General features: G+C 43.4%; 1 protein-coding gene across 1 annotated transcript; it reads left to right on the top strand.

Moving 5' to 3' along the window:
- Window positions 1–10,077: 10,077 nt before the first annotated feature.
- Window positions 10,078–11,166, top strand: LOC308285166 (beta-1,3-galactosyltransferase 2-like; the record flags this gene model as incomplete). The annotated part of the gene is made up of 1 exon (XM_080725884.1): window positions 10,078–11,166. The coding sequence occupies one exon, from the start codon at window positions 10,078–10,080 to the stop codon at window positions 11,164–11,166; it is 1,089 nt and encodes a 362-aa protein (XP_080582010.1).
- Between the last annotated feature and the right edge of the window lie 2,064 nt (window positions 11,167–13,230).

Here is a 13,230-nt window from a genome sequence, read left to right on the forward strand (position 1 = left end):
TACTTTTCAGGATTCAAATGTAAAAATAGCTAAAGTATAGCAGATCTACAAGCTCAAAGTGAGTTGCTTCACGTTGCGTTTCGAAAAAACTAAGAGCTTTCAGCTCGACAGCAACGATATCATATGGAGCCGCAAGGAGGTAGAGCTCAGGAGGTGTAGAGCGTCTGCTTGGGAATGGGAAGGTTCACGGTTGAATGTCAATTCAATCACTTTAACCCTATTTTAATACTTCGGATATTCAAAGATTGCCATTCTACAAGCTCACAAAGTGTTGCATGATATTTTCGACAACTTATGGGTCGTCCGTGTGGCACAAGATCTTTTCAAATGGGGGTCTGAGGCCAAATACATATCAATTTGGGGGTCCTTGACATGAATATGTCTGAGAAGCACTGACCTAGAATAAGAGATGTGGTTGCAGGCCGGGCAGGCTGTGCACCCCCAGGTGCATCGGGTGCATTTTTATTACATCATGTTCTCTTAGGTTAAGACTTGAAACAACAAACAACACAACAGTGATCTTCTGCTATTGTTATTATTATTATCATTATATTGTGTGTTCTACGATTGTGACATTAGAACGCTAACGTGGTGTATTTGTCTAGCTAGGGATCAGGAAAGATTCACTAAGCTGCTCTGTCTGTACCACAGACCAGCTGTTATGGGATCCCTAAACCAAAGCAGACATGCACTAACACACATACACATACACACACGCACACGCACACGCACACGCACACGCACACACACACACACACACACACACACACACACACACACACACACACACTGTTCAACGCTTCACTTCCCAATGTATGAATGAATGGACCATTGTAAAGTGCTTTGAGTTTGCAACTTGCTCAGAAAAGCGCTATAAAAATGCAATTGCGACACGTTTTGCGCTTGTAGACTGGCTATTCTTTTGCTACTTATGCTTGACAGTAGATCGCCGGGCATTAGCCAGACTGATAACGTGGATTCACTCAGGCATTCACTCAGGAATTTCAGACTGATACAGTGGAGGAACGTGTGAGTGAATCCATGTTATCAGTCTGGCCGGCTAGACAGTAGAATGATGGAGACATTACTACGAAAGTTACGTTCAAATATGGAGATAAGAGGTTTCTGTCGACAGCAACAGTATGCAATGTGGCCCACCTGGAGTGAGTGTGGAAAATACAGTGGCCCTCTCTGTCATCAAAGTTGCCCACCCCTGTTGTAGATGCAGAACCAAACCCCACTCTGAGAACCACTGCTCTGTGTAGTGCGGCCCCTGTGGCATGTCTATGCGGCCCATCTTGGTCATATCATTTATTATACTTTCAGTGACTTTTTGGACTTTTTTTTGCTATTTTGTTTGTTCCAAAAGAAGAAACTTTATCTTTTCATCATTAATTATTCCATCATGACAATCGTTTTGTTCAATGAGGTTTGGCTTTGGCTGTTATCTGTGTTTCCTTAATTTTTAGACTTGTCATGTAGTGAGTTACAAAATCATTCTGTAAACGTACAAAATAGGACCGTACTTTTTAGCTTGGACTTTTGGTATTTTGCTGAGTGGCCCCTGAACCATCTTAAGTTGAGTAGCCCTGGTGTAGTGGGTAGCAAGCTTTTTCATTGAATAATGACTGGTTTCACTGATAATTATCCTCTTAACAGGACCAGAAGCCAGAGCAGTGGAACTGCTGTAGATGGATAGATAAATGTGTGTGATACCAGGCTCATCCTGTTCAGCGCCAAGTGGTGAAGCGTAATTTCACTGATTAGCTCAACTTCAACCAGAGGGGAAGGAGCTAATCACTGCATCACCTGGCATAGTGGCATGATCACTTTGAATAATGACATATTGCCTGGCATCAGGGACATGCTGGGCCCCTGATTCAGCCCGGGAAAAGGTGGGTAGAGGCCCTCATTGCGTGCTATAGAGAGAGATCTCTCTCTATAGCGCTGCTGCTACTCAAAGATTTGCCATTTCAGATCATGACAAGTGACAAGCCAGTGGGCCAATTACATTATATTTCGTCGTTGTCGGGTGGAAACCTTGTATGTCCAAAACCGTTTGTTTTGCATTCATCATTTTAAAAATGATTTAAAGTAGTGAAAACAGCCGATCTACAAGCACACAACGCCTCGCACCGCGAGGTGTTGTGCGCTTGTAGATCTGCTGTTTTCACTACTTTTGTGCAACAGCCTTTTATGATGAAGCAGGGCTTTGCTTTGCGAAAAAATTTACAAAATGTACTAATGGCCGGCCTGGACCGGCCGGGAATGAACCGGCCGTTCGGGAGTTGTCCCGCTTTTCCCAATGGCCAGCACGTCCCTGCCTGGCATAGTCATTAGTCACCTGGCTGGCATAGTGACACTGCCTGGCATACTTAGTGGCGTGAATACAAGGATGCACTCCACCATGAATCATCATGATGGCATGAAATTGTCTAAACAGAGTGACTCATGTTTAGAGATGAGATGAGATGAGAATCAGTGACAACCTCTTGGCCATTAATGAATTAAAGCTTTTTAATTACCGTATTGGCTTCATATCCAGAACTGGATGCTTGTCACATGTCTAACCAGCTTTCTCTCTCACAGAATAACCTGCTGCAAATCCCAACCAGTTTTCAAGTGTTATCAAGGTGAATAATATTGCTGTAGCAGATCTACAAGCTCACAAATCAGCATAGGGTTCATCTGATTTGTATGCAATATTGTGTGTGTGTGTGTGTGTGTGTGTGTGTGTGTGTGTGTGTGTGTGGGGGGGGGGGGGGGGGGGGGGGTACAGTTAGACCTATCAGTAGCTGATTTTGTATGAAACACTTGCTTTTACTATTGTTTATCGCGCATACGATCTGAATAGACTGTCTGTACAGATGTGTCCCTACTGTATGTGCACACTTGGATGTTAACCACTTTTACCCTGACATCCCTATTTTGGGCAACACATTGAAACATTGTGAAAATCGTCGATCCACAAATGTACAGTGCATCGTATGCATCTTCCATCTTGTAGACTTGTTGTACAGTTACATTATAGGGCCTTAGTGGATAAGGGTTTGGTTGGTGTGTTACTTGGATAACTTGGGAATAACACATACACATACAGTACACACACATGCACTCACGCACACGCACACACAGTAATTCCCCTTCACCATAAATCTCTGTAACAACAAGATTAATGGGAAAACTTAACCCACCTGCTCTGAAATCACTTTGTCAGCTGTTCCAGTCGTTGACAATGTTTTGTTCATATTATGTACTGTACACACACGCAAGCAGGTACCACAGGCATGCACGCACGCACGCACACTATGATATTTATACAACCATAACAAATCACACATATTCAATATATTCTCACTCCAAAGTCTTACTAATGATCAGGACCGCCTTTCATCAGGGCCAACACACTGGGTACCAGTGATCATTATTGATGGTAGTCGGTAATAATCAATATTAACAACACCGAAAAATAATCGACACTTTAAACAAGGCAGACGCGCGTTGAGTTGATGAATGAATGATCTTTGTGTCCAGACCTGAAAATGCCTTTTCTGGTTACCAAAAATGTGTTGAGAGCTTGTAGATCTCATTTTCTCACCCAGTGCCAACTACCTAACCTGTAGCCCTGGATTCCGCTCTCCCCCTGCCACGCCAGGGGAGTGGGGAGCACCTGGCTGGCTAGGGGGAGGTAGTATAGAAACCAGGACTACTGCATGTTTTTGTGAGGGCATCTACCCTAGGAGAAACGGGGAGAACATGCAAACTCCACACAGAAAGGCCCTATCGCCAACCCCACTTAGGGTGTAAGTGCTGATGATGCGGAGGGAGGAACACGCCCCTAGCCCCCACAGCATCCGGCGGGAATGGAACCCAGGACCTTCTAGCTGTGAGGCGAAGCGCTAACCACTGCGCCACCGTGCCCCTTGTGTCTGATTACTCCTGTGTTTCCTTTGAAACTAATATCAGCATTTAAAATTACATCACTGAAAACACCAGCAAACGGTTCACTCAAGCCCTTAGTTCAAACTAATGATGTGTTACTCTGTATATTTCTTTTTCACATAAAGCACTTTGAATTGCCTTTGTGTTTGACAACGTGCTGTTAATATAAATAAACTTGCCTCGCTTTGTCAGAGATAAATTGCCCTGCATGCTTGGAAGAACGGACTCATTTATTTTAAATGGGAAAGTGGGCAGTCCGTTCCTGATGGCGCTTTCTTTCTCCATGAAGGCAGAGATAACACCTTCACATTTACATCCGCAGGCATTCAGCTGCGGCTCTCATCCATTTATTCTACGGTAGAATACGCTTCATTACCACGACGAAACAACCAAGGAATGAATGCAAGGGTCAGAGTCAAGACTGAATTATACGTTTTGTTCGCATGACAGTGTTGTGCGGCAGAAATAGCCCACAAGCTCAGCACCGTAGCTCACATCGTGAGCTTGCAGAGCTGTAATTTCTGACGCGTCCATTCCGTTGTAGGATGGAGCCTGAATTAGGATTACTAATGACCTGATAATAATTATGATATTCTAAGATCCTAGAGGGAGATGCCCAGCTGGAAAAGAGAGAGAGAGAGAGAGAGAGAGAGAGAGAGAGAGAGAGAGAGAGAGAGAGAGAAAGAGAGAGAAAGAGAGAGAGAGAGAGAGAGAGAAGCTTGCCTTCTTTGACTTTGAAACAACGTGAAACATCACAGAGGGCCAGCCGGTCGGTTTGAATTTACACCCCCTGAGTTTAACCACTTTCAGTCAGCCCCTTTTCAGCAATGTCATTCTAAATTCTCAACAACATTTAATATAGCAAAAATAGCAAGCTCACAGTAAGTTGTACAGTATTGACTGTAATATTGACCTAAATGTCAATATGCATTTAAAACCAGATTACAGTAAGCATGGAACCATATAGAACCATTGAACACTTTTTCGAGTAAAAAAGTTTAAGTGTGTCCTTGTATTTGTTAATAGAGAGTTTGAGGAGGGAGGACTTCTTAAGCTGACATAACAAAACTACTCAACTGGATGATTTCTGGATGTTGGGGTGGAACATATCTATAACTACTAATTTACTGAATGTCTGTCCGTCCGCCGTCTGCCGTCTGACCGTCATGTCTGCATGCTGACATCACTGATACTAAACAGTGTTGCCACCGCATGGTAACAGCTGCATGCTGAAACAATGTCCACATTTGGAGATGAGCGTGCTGACTTCACTGATACTAAACAGTGTTGCCATCATGGTAACAGCCGCATGCGAGCCAGTGAAGGGAGCGGAGGAGCGGGGAGACATGTGAGAATTTTGGCTGGTTGAAGACCAATCGTGCCACGGCATTTTGGATTAGTTGGAGAGGCTTAAGTGCGCATGCCGGGAGACCAGTGAGAAGTTTTGATATGATTGATGTCTGGATGAGGAGCTGGGCTGACTCTCTTCATTATAATGTAATACAATTACTGTGCACACTCACTATCCCCCAATGTTTTATTTCTTTATGGAAATATCCTCAACATAAAATAAGTGCTTGTGTGAGTCCTTCTTGTCGTACGCCCACAGCAGCCAGCAAAACCTCACGCACGCACGCACAAAAAAAAGTAAAGTAAGGTAAAGTAAGTCATATTTCTCTAAATGATGTCAGCAACATTTGACTTTATTTCAGCTGAGCAAACACACATACTGGAACTATACGCTGCTATTTTTACGTGACACTGGCACCCTTTTAAGTGAAAAATTGAGCTCATAGTAATTTAGTTTACCTCTTGGCAGTGGCACCACAGAGTTACATAACTCTGTACGTATGCATTTTTCTGCAGGCATGATTTATACGGAGTAAATAGGTTTAGGTACAGCCAAATGGCTGCTGTGTTAAGGGGTCAGATAAGACTTAAATAGCTCTATATTCTGATGGTCTACTAATTGCATTTAGAGTGTTTGTTCAGTAACAGGAGTCCCTTCTGTCTCTCCAGTTTTCTTTAGTAAACAGAGAATGCATTTTCAGGTACTATAGGGATATACATTTTATCCAATCAGGGAGAACTCACACAGGATCTAAGACTTGTTTATCCTGTATGCAAATTTGGAAATGATGACACAAAGAAATGGACAAGCAAACATGGGACTGGCCTAGCCTATAGTAAACGACCAACTTCCGTTCTCCAAACAAATTAAATGGTTTCCGGAAGAGGGCGGGTACGAGGCTAGGACTGGCCCTCCTCATGGGAATAAAGCAGTGGTGAGTCAGTCATTCTAAGGGAAGCTGTATGAATATGCAATGCATGAACAGGGGCATATACTGTATGTACGCCAAGGGGCCATGCTGGTTTGTGGGAGAGATTATTGTCAAATGTTTAGCAACCAGAATCACATAAAAATCTATCCCTGAATGACCATAACAGGTCTGTAACTCTGAGAGTGTTCAAATGGAACCAAATGATTTGGTTCCATGTGTACACTCTCAGAGTTAATCTGGTCCTTGCAAATAAGATATTTGTGAACCGCTAGTACTAGTTGGACTCCTAATATGCCAGTGTCGCAGTAAATCAGTGTCAGACATAGCCTATTCTGAAGAAAACCTGAAGACTGACATTCAGTAATTGGCTATTACGATCAAAATAAGAACATTATAATGGTGTCTAAAACAAGAATATCTAAAACTTGCCCAAGTCTTTGCCACGGACACATTTGTCAGTGTAGTAAGGACATATTGATGACCCCTGGCATAGCCTGTCAGGTGGAAAGGTCCAAAACCGGGGACCACTGCATGCTCTATAGTCCAGTGTTTCTCAAATGGGGTACGCGGGGGTACTGCAGGGGGTACAGGAAAATGGGAATATGTATTTTACTGTTATGTGTAATGACAAAACATTGCCAGTCTTTGTGTGAATCTGCTCATCTGTAAATTGTGAAACCAAATGACATCAATAACTGGACTAGTACAATTATTATTGTTATTGAATAGAAAGCAATGTTTATTTGCCATTATGCTGTTTTTTAAACATATTGGCATAGGAACTGGACTTTTGATGAGCTTTTGATAAGCAAAATGCTGTATTCAGGGGAAATCAGTGTCTAGTGCTCTATTCTAGCAGTCTAGTCTATCCCCTGCTTTAGAAAATATCTTATCAGCATCGAGAACATGTTTTATGTGAGACAAGGTCTTCTGGACAACATTAAAAAGCACTTCTGGTGTGGTCAGCAGCTTCAGCGAGGGTTGACGCACAGCAGTAAATAACCATCTCATCAGCAGAAACATTGTAATGAGCATATGTCACATCTCCTGATCTCCAGGTCATTCATGTACAGCAGGGTTCCCCAATAGGCGGCCCGCGGGCCATTTGCGGCCCGTGGGGGACTGCTGTCTGGCCCCCACCAACCCCAGTAGTAATGGTAGTATAAGAGCAGCAACAACACTAGTATATCGTCGTTGTTGGGTGGAAACCTTCTATGTCCAAAACCGTTCGTTTTGGACAAAACTAGTGAAAACAGCCGATCTACAAGCACACAACGCCTCGCATCGCGAGGCGTTGTGTGCTTGTAGATCTGCTGTTTTCACAAGTTTTGTGCGACGATCTTGTATGATGAAGCAGGTCTTTGCTTTACCAAATAACGTCCACATTTGAAATTTGGAGATACAAGGTTTCTGCCCGACAGTGACGATATCTGAACTGTTGCTGGAGAAGCGGAAACGCCACCGTCGCCCCCTGCAATGTTGTGGCCCTCTGCTTGGTACCCTAGACATAATTCGGACCTTGGGGAAAACTATTTGGGGAACCCTGATGTACAGCAAAGGGTAAACAGAAGTGGGACAAGCACAGAGCCCTGTGGAGCACCCTTGCAAAACAGGCAGAGCGTCAGGGTAATGACCTTCATATTTTAGGTAGTTGGAGAACCACTCTCTGAGCCCAATTATGTTAATCCATTGAAAGAGAGGTTCAAATAAAATATCAAATCTCTCCACTGAAATGAACGATTCCCCAAATGTCAAATCTGAATAACAAATGTGTGATACAGCCACGTTCTGTATTCCGACAGCATAATTTCTCAAGTGAAAAAGAGCTCGCTTTAGAGGGAGTTTTGTCCACCCTGCCATCGCAGCAATAAAAGTGTAAGAAGTGATATTTATAGCATATAGAGTCTTTGTTCAGTTCAGGGGTCTCCCTATCTCCACAACTATAGTAAAACAGAAAATACATTTTCAGGTCAGGGATACCAGATAAACTATAGTGCAAGTGGAAGTGATGGAATATGTTTTGTTTTATTTTATGTATTTATGTATTTATTTATCTCTCTCTCTCCTGTTACAATTGGTATCTATTATCTAAACATTAAATTGTATTTTCTGTTTTCTAAAGAGCTGGAGAGAAGTACTTTGATACTGTAGTGAGGATATCTTGCCCTGTTACTGAACAAACTCTCTCTTGCTGCTATTCTTGGTATCAAAAAGCTTTTACCTTTTTAACAAAACGAAGATATCACTTACAGTAATCCACCTTTATTGCCGCAATGGCAGAGTGAACAAAACTCTTTTCATTTTAAACTCCTATGTCTCTGTCCAGACCATGATCTATTTATATAGACACAGATAGATGCCTGTCTCCTCTCTTTGAACCCCTATAGACAAGGATGTGAGGTAGAAGAAGGAAGACACAGGAGCAAACTCAGACAATTAAAGCCTTGTTTTATTTACAGAGTTGCAGGCAAATAACATGACAACGTTTCGATGTCAATATATGTTCATCAGGACCCGAGGTACTTTTTCATCTTGCTGCGCCAGACTGCTATAAACAACAGCGGGGTCTTTTCCATTATGTGATAATAATGTTATTTAATTAAAGCATTCATTGACTGGCAGGCAGGCAGGCAGGCAGGCAGGCAGGCAGGCAGGCAGGCAGATAGTCCTCACCACACGCACGCACGCGCGCGCGCGCACACACACACACACACACACACACACACACACACACACACACACACACACACACAGATGTTGTAAATCAGTGCGCTAGAATCCCCAGGTGACTTGTCAGAGTAGAGAAAGTTAATTTCTCAGTTCGCTGGTCTTAATCAAGCTGTTTCCTCCTCTTGTTTGAACAAATTAGCAACAGGATTGACCCATCTCCTCTGGGTTAGAGACTGTGAAGCGCTTTAACATCTCTTCGGTTTTTCTCATTCATTTGCTCATTCAGGCTTTTTTTTTTAGCTCTTCATTCATAAACTGGTCTTTAATTGATCTGGTCTGTTTCAATGCCACTGCTGTTTCGATCAACCCAAACCGCTGCTGTGGAGGTTGAAAAGGAAATACAATTTCTATTCCTGTTTTCAGTTAAATTCTCATATGACTGTATTCTGTATAATACAGTACCCATACAATACTCTTGCCTGAATGGTGTGTCATAGCAGAGAAGGCCACTACAGATGGATCTCTCACCATAGTCATCAGTGTCCTGATTCAAGGTGTGACCGTGATCATGGCAGTAAGTGTGCCTCTATGCAGTTAAGAAGTGAATCAGTACATATTCATAGTACAGTATATCCTCAGAAATATCAATAACAATGTGACCTCGTAGAACTATTTAGTTAAGCTCCAGCCACTCAACTGTGCCTTGTGCACACTCTGTGTTGCCTCAGTATGGGCGAGTCATGGTCTGGTCAACTGACATGTATTTAACAAGTTACGTATTAAACATAACTTTGTCCTTTTTCAGAATTAGATTAGCAAATCCCGCCAGTGCTTTGTATATTCTGGTGACGCCCAGAGAATAAACACTATAATTATATAAACACGTCTTCGGGGTTGTCCTAGGAGGAAATGGAATGCAGGAAGCCAGCAAACAAGGAATGTTCTTTATTGTGACATTAATTGTGTGCTGGCTTGCACAATTTCCTGTTACTATTGAGCAGTGCACCTTAAAGACCTTTATTTAATCTGGAGTGTTGCGGGCTGTTGCAGTCATTTCTCTCTCAGGAGAGCTGCCGTCACATTAGCTCCACACTTTATGCAGCTATGAGAAGCTGCTTGCGTCTTCCCTGACCAACGACTGCAGTCCAAGTGGATTAAAAGTCCCAGGCAGCCGCTGGAGGCCATGCAGTGGAGGAGACGCCACTGTACGCACATCGCTGGGCTCCTGTATCTCCTCTCGCTCCTGGGGGTCGTGGTCTTACTCTTACTGGTCCATCGGGACTGGCTGCCGTGGTGGAGAAAACATCCCGTGGACTATGGAGGCAGCAGGCCACACTCCACCAATAAGGCAACAGGAAATCAGAGCCACCAGCAACAGCACTGGCAGTGGAAACAGAACACCAACAACGCCAAGGGTGGTCCAAGTGGCATGCTGTCCCCCGGGCCGTACCATTACATCATTAACGAGGCAAACAAATGCCCAGAGGGAAAGCCACAACCATTCCTGGTGTTGCTGATCACCACCGAGGCTCGCCAAGTAGAGGCACGGGACGCCATACGGCAGACGTGGGGCAACGAGAGTCTCGCTCCAGGCCTAGGAATCATCCGGCTCTTCCTGCTGGGGGCGAATGAAGGCGAGCTGGGGCGCCTACAGCAGAGGACCTTGGAGTCCGAGAGCCTGAGGCACCACGATATCCTTCAGCAGGACTTCTTGGACACCTACAACAACCTGACTATAAAGACACTGATGGGGATGAACTGGGTGGCCGTGCATTGTCCACGGGCCAGCTACGTTATGAAAACTGACAGTGACATGTTCGTCAACACCGATTACCTCATCCACAAGCTGCTCAGACCCCAGCTGAATCCCAAGAAGAATTACTTCACAGGAGATGTCATGTGGGGAAAAGCACCGATCCGAGACAAAAACAGTAAGTGGTACGTGTCCCCGGAGCAGTACCCAGGCGAGAAGTACCCCACCTTCTGCGCCGGGACCGGTTACGTGTTCTCCGGTGACTTAGCAGCGAAAATCTACCGAGCCTCTCTGAGCATTCGCCGCCTGCATTTGGAGGATGTGTACGTGGGCATCTGCCTGGACAAGCTATGGATCGAGCCCACACTGCCGCCCAACAAGTCCCTGTTCAACCACTTGCGAGTGCCCTTCTCCAGCTGCAGGTACAGAATCCTGATCACAGTCCACAGGTTTCAACCTAGTGAGGTGCTGGAGTGTTGGCACCAGCTGCACAGTAACAGCACCTGCACCAACGCCTAGGGCTGGGATCAAAAAACACTTCACCGCGGTTATGATGATGCATACCGTGGGCCACAACCGTATTTTATTTTTATTTTTTGTATTTTTGCTGGTAAGTTACAGGAGAGAAAAGTCGAAACGTCAGTCACCCTGTCGCTCAAATAAATGAACGTGCAGACCAGTTGAGTGCTCCATCTTTTTTATCTGGGTAGTCATTTTTGAAGTGCCCAGGTAATATGTCTTTAAGTTACAGGAGTGCATGGTGTGTGATATACATTGCTAAGCTTACACACAATAGTTAAAGCAGCACTACTGTATGTAACTTTCATCCTCTATCCTGGATTTTAATTATTATTTCCTGTGTACCAATGAGCTTAATAGAGCCGACCGCCTTCCTCAGGGGATAAATTGAATCTTGACCATCAGGTCAAAATTTGTGTCAGATCCTGTGTCTAGGTGAGACATGACCTTAAGTTTGACATGATCTAAATGTCTCAACAGAAGAGCAGCAGAGACCTCCCCATGCAATGATATGTGGGTATCAATATATTCAACCATACATGACTGTATTACTTAAAGAAAGTTGAACATCGAGGCTTTAATATCACCAGGGCTGACATACAGTATAGTGATAATAACGCAGTGAATGAAAGCAGCCTGTACTGTAAATGCAAGTTGTTTTTGTTCGCTGATGATTCTCACTCCTGGTCTCGGGTGAGGACAAAATGCAAGTTGTGGAAGCTCTCAGTTCTAAACTCAATAAAATCTGTACTTGGCCTTCTGATAACAATCTGTCATACAGTATAACACCTTGGTAAGACAGAATCCATTCTTTTTGGGCCAAACATTCCCATAGTAATGTAAATGCAAATGAGTTCAAGGTCGGAGTAATCTCAAGCTATAAGAAGAGGTTACCTACAGTATTTGGGGGCTGTATTCTTGACAACAAACTGATAGGTGAAAAAGATAAGTGATAAAAGAAAAACTCAATCAAATAAAAAGATTTTGGGGCAGAATGTTCTCTTTTGTCAAGTACTCTCAAGACTCTTGTTGGAGCCCTCATTCAATTCCACTTTTACTATGTTTGCACCTCTTGGTTCTCTGACATCTCAATAAAATATTCAATGAATCAATCAAAAACCTTTACATTTTTCCTCCAAGCTTCTGGACCAAAAATATCTATGTGAACATTTGACAACATGGTTAACTTTAATAAAAATTAACAGCATAGTTGCAGTTGCAATTGATGGAATACAAATAATGTCTGCATACTAGCAAAAAAAGTTTATTGCTATAGCCTATAGTTTCAATAATTTGATTTTTAAAATAAAATAAAAAATCCTGATCTGTGTGTGTTTGAAACATTGAAACTTGCATTAACTCACTTAGCGCCGATCGACTCCTAAATCGACGTTGTTATTATGGACGTCCCTGCCGATCGACTCTCAGATCGACTTTTATATAAAAGCAATTTTTTCGATGTATTAGCGGCGCAAACGGTTTCCCCTACCTTGTACTGGCTGTGACGATAGACCGTGGAAAAAAAAGGATAAGCTGATGACGTCACTGGTATTCAGTTCTTGTCTGTGTAAGTGGCAGCTCCCAGCCGTTAGCCTGCTAACATACTAACAACATCCATAACGCCGCTTCAGTAGGTCGGATTTTCATCTCTCTGTTCAAACTCATACAATTGATCACATTAAAATATTAATATTTCCTGTTGTTATTAGCGCACATCCATATTTTCAGTTGGCTGGGAATGGGTGGTTAAACAGTGGAGCATTTATTTTTGCCAGTGTGTGGACCTTATCTTTATTTCATGGTGCGTTGTTTTCTGCACTTGGATGTGCATGGCACTACCCTTCCTCTGCAGTTGCAAATGATCCACTATTTCTTTTATTGTGATTTTCATTTCATTGCGACCGTCAGGTCGCACTTACTACCAAAACCTCCACCGGCTGTCTGTCTGTCTGTCTGTCTGTCCCTCCGTCACACGTCACACGTCACACTTTTGCCCTGCTCATATCTCTGCAACCGTTGCCCCGATCCATGCCAAATTTTGCACACATACTCCTTGCCTGCCAA

Source organism: Nannobrachium achirus (assembly GCF_963921795.1).
Source record: "Nannobrachium achirus genome assembly, chromosome: 5".
NCBI classification, from domain to species: Eukaryota; Metazoa; Chordata; class Actinopteri; order Myctophiformes; family Myctophidae; genus Nannobrachium; species Nannobrachium achirus.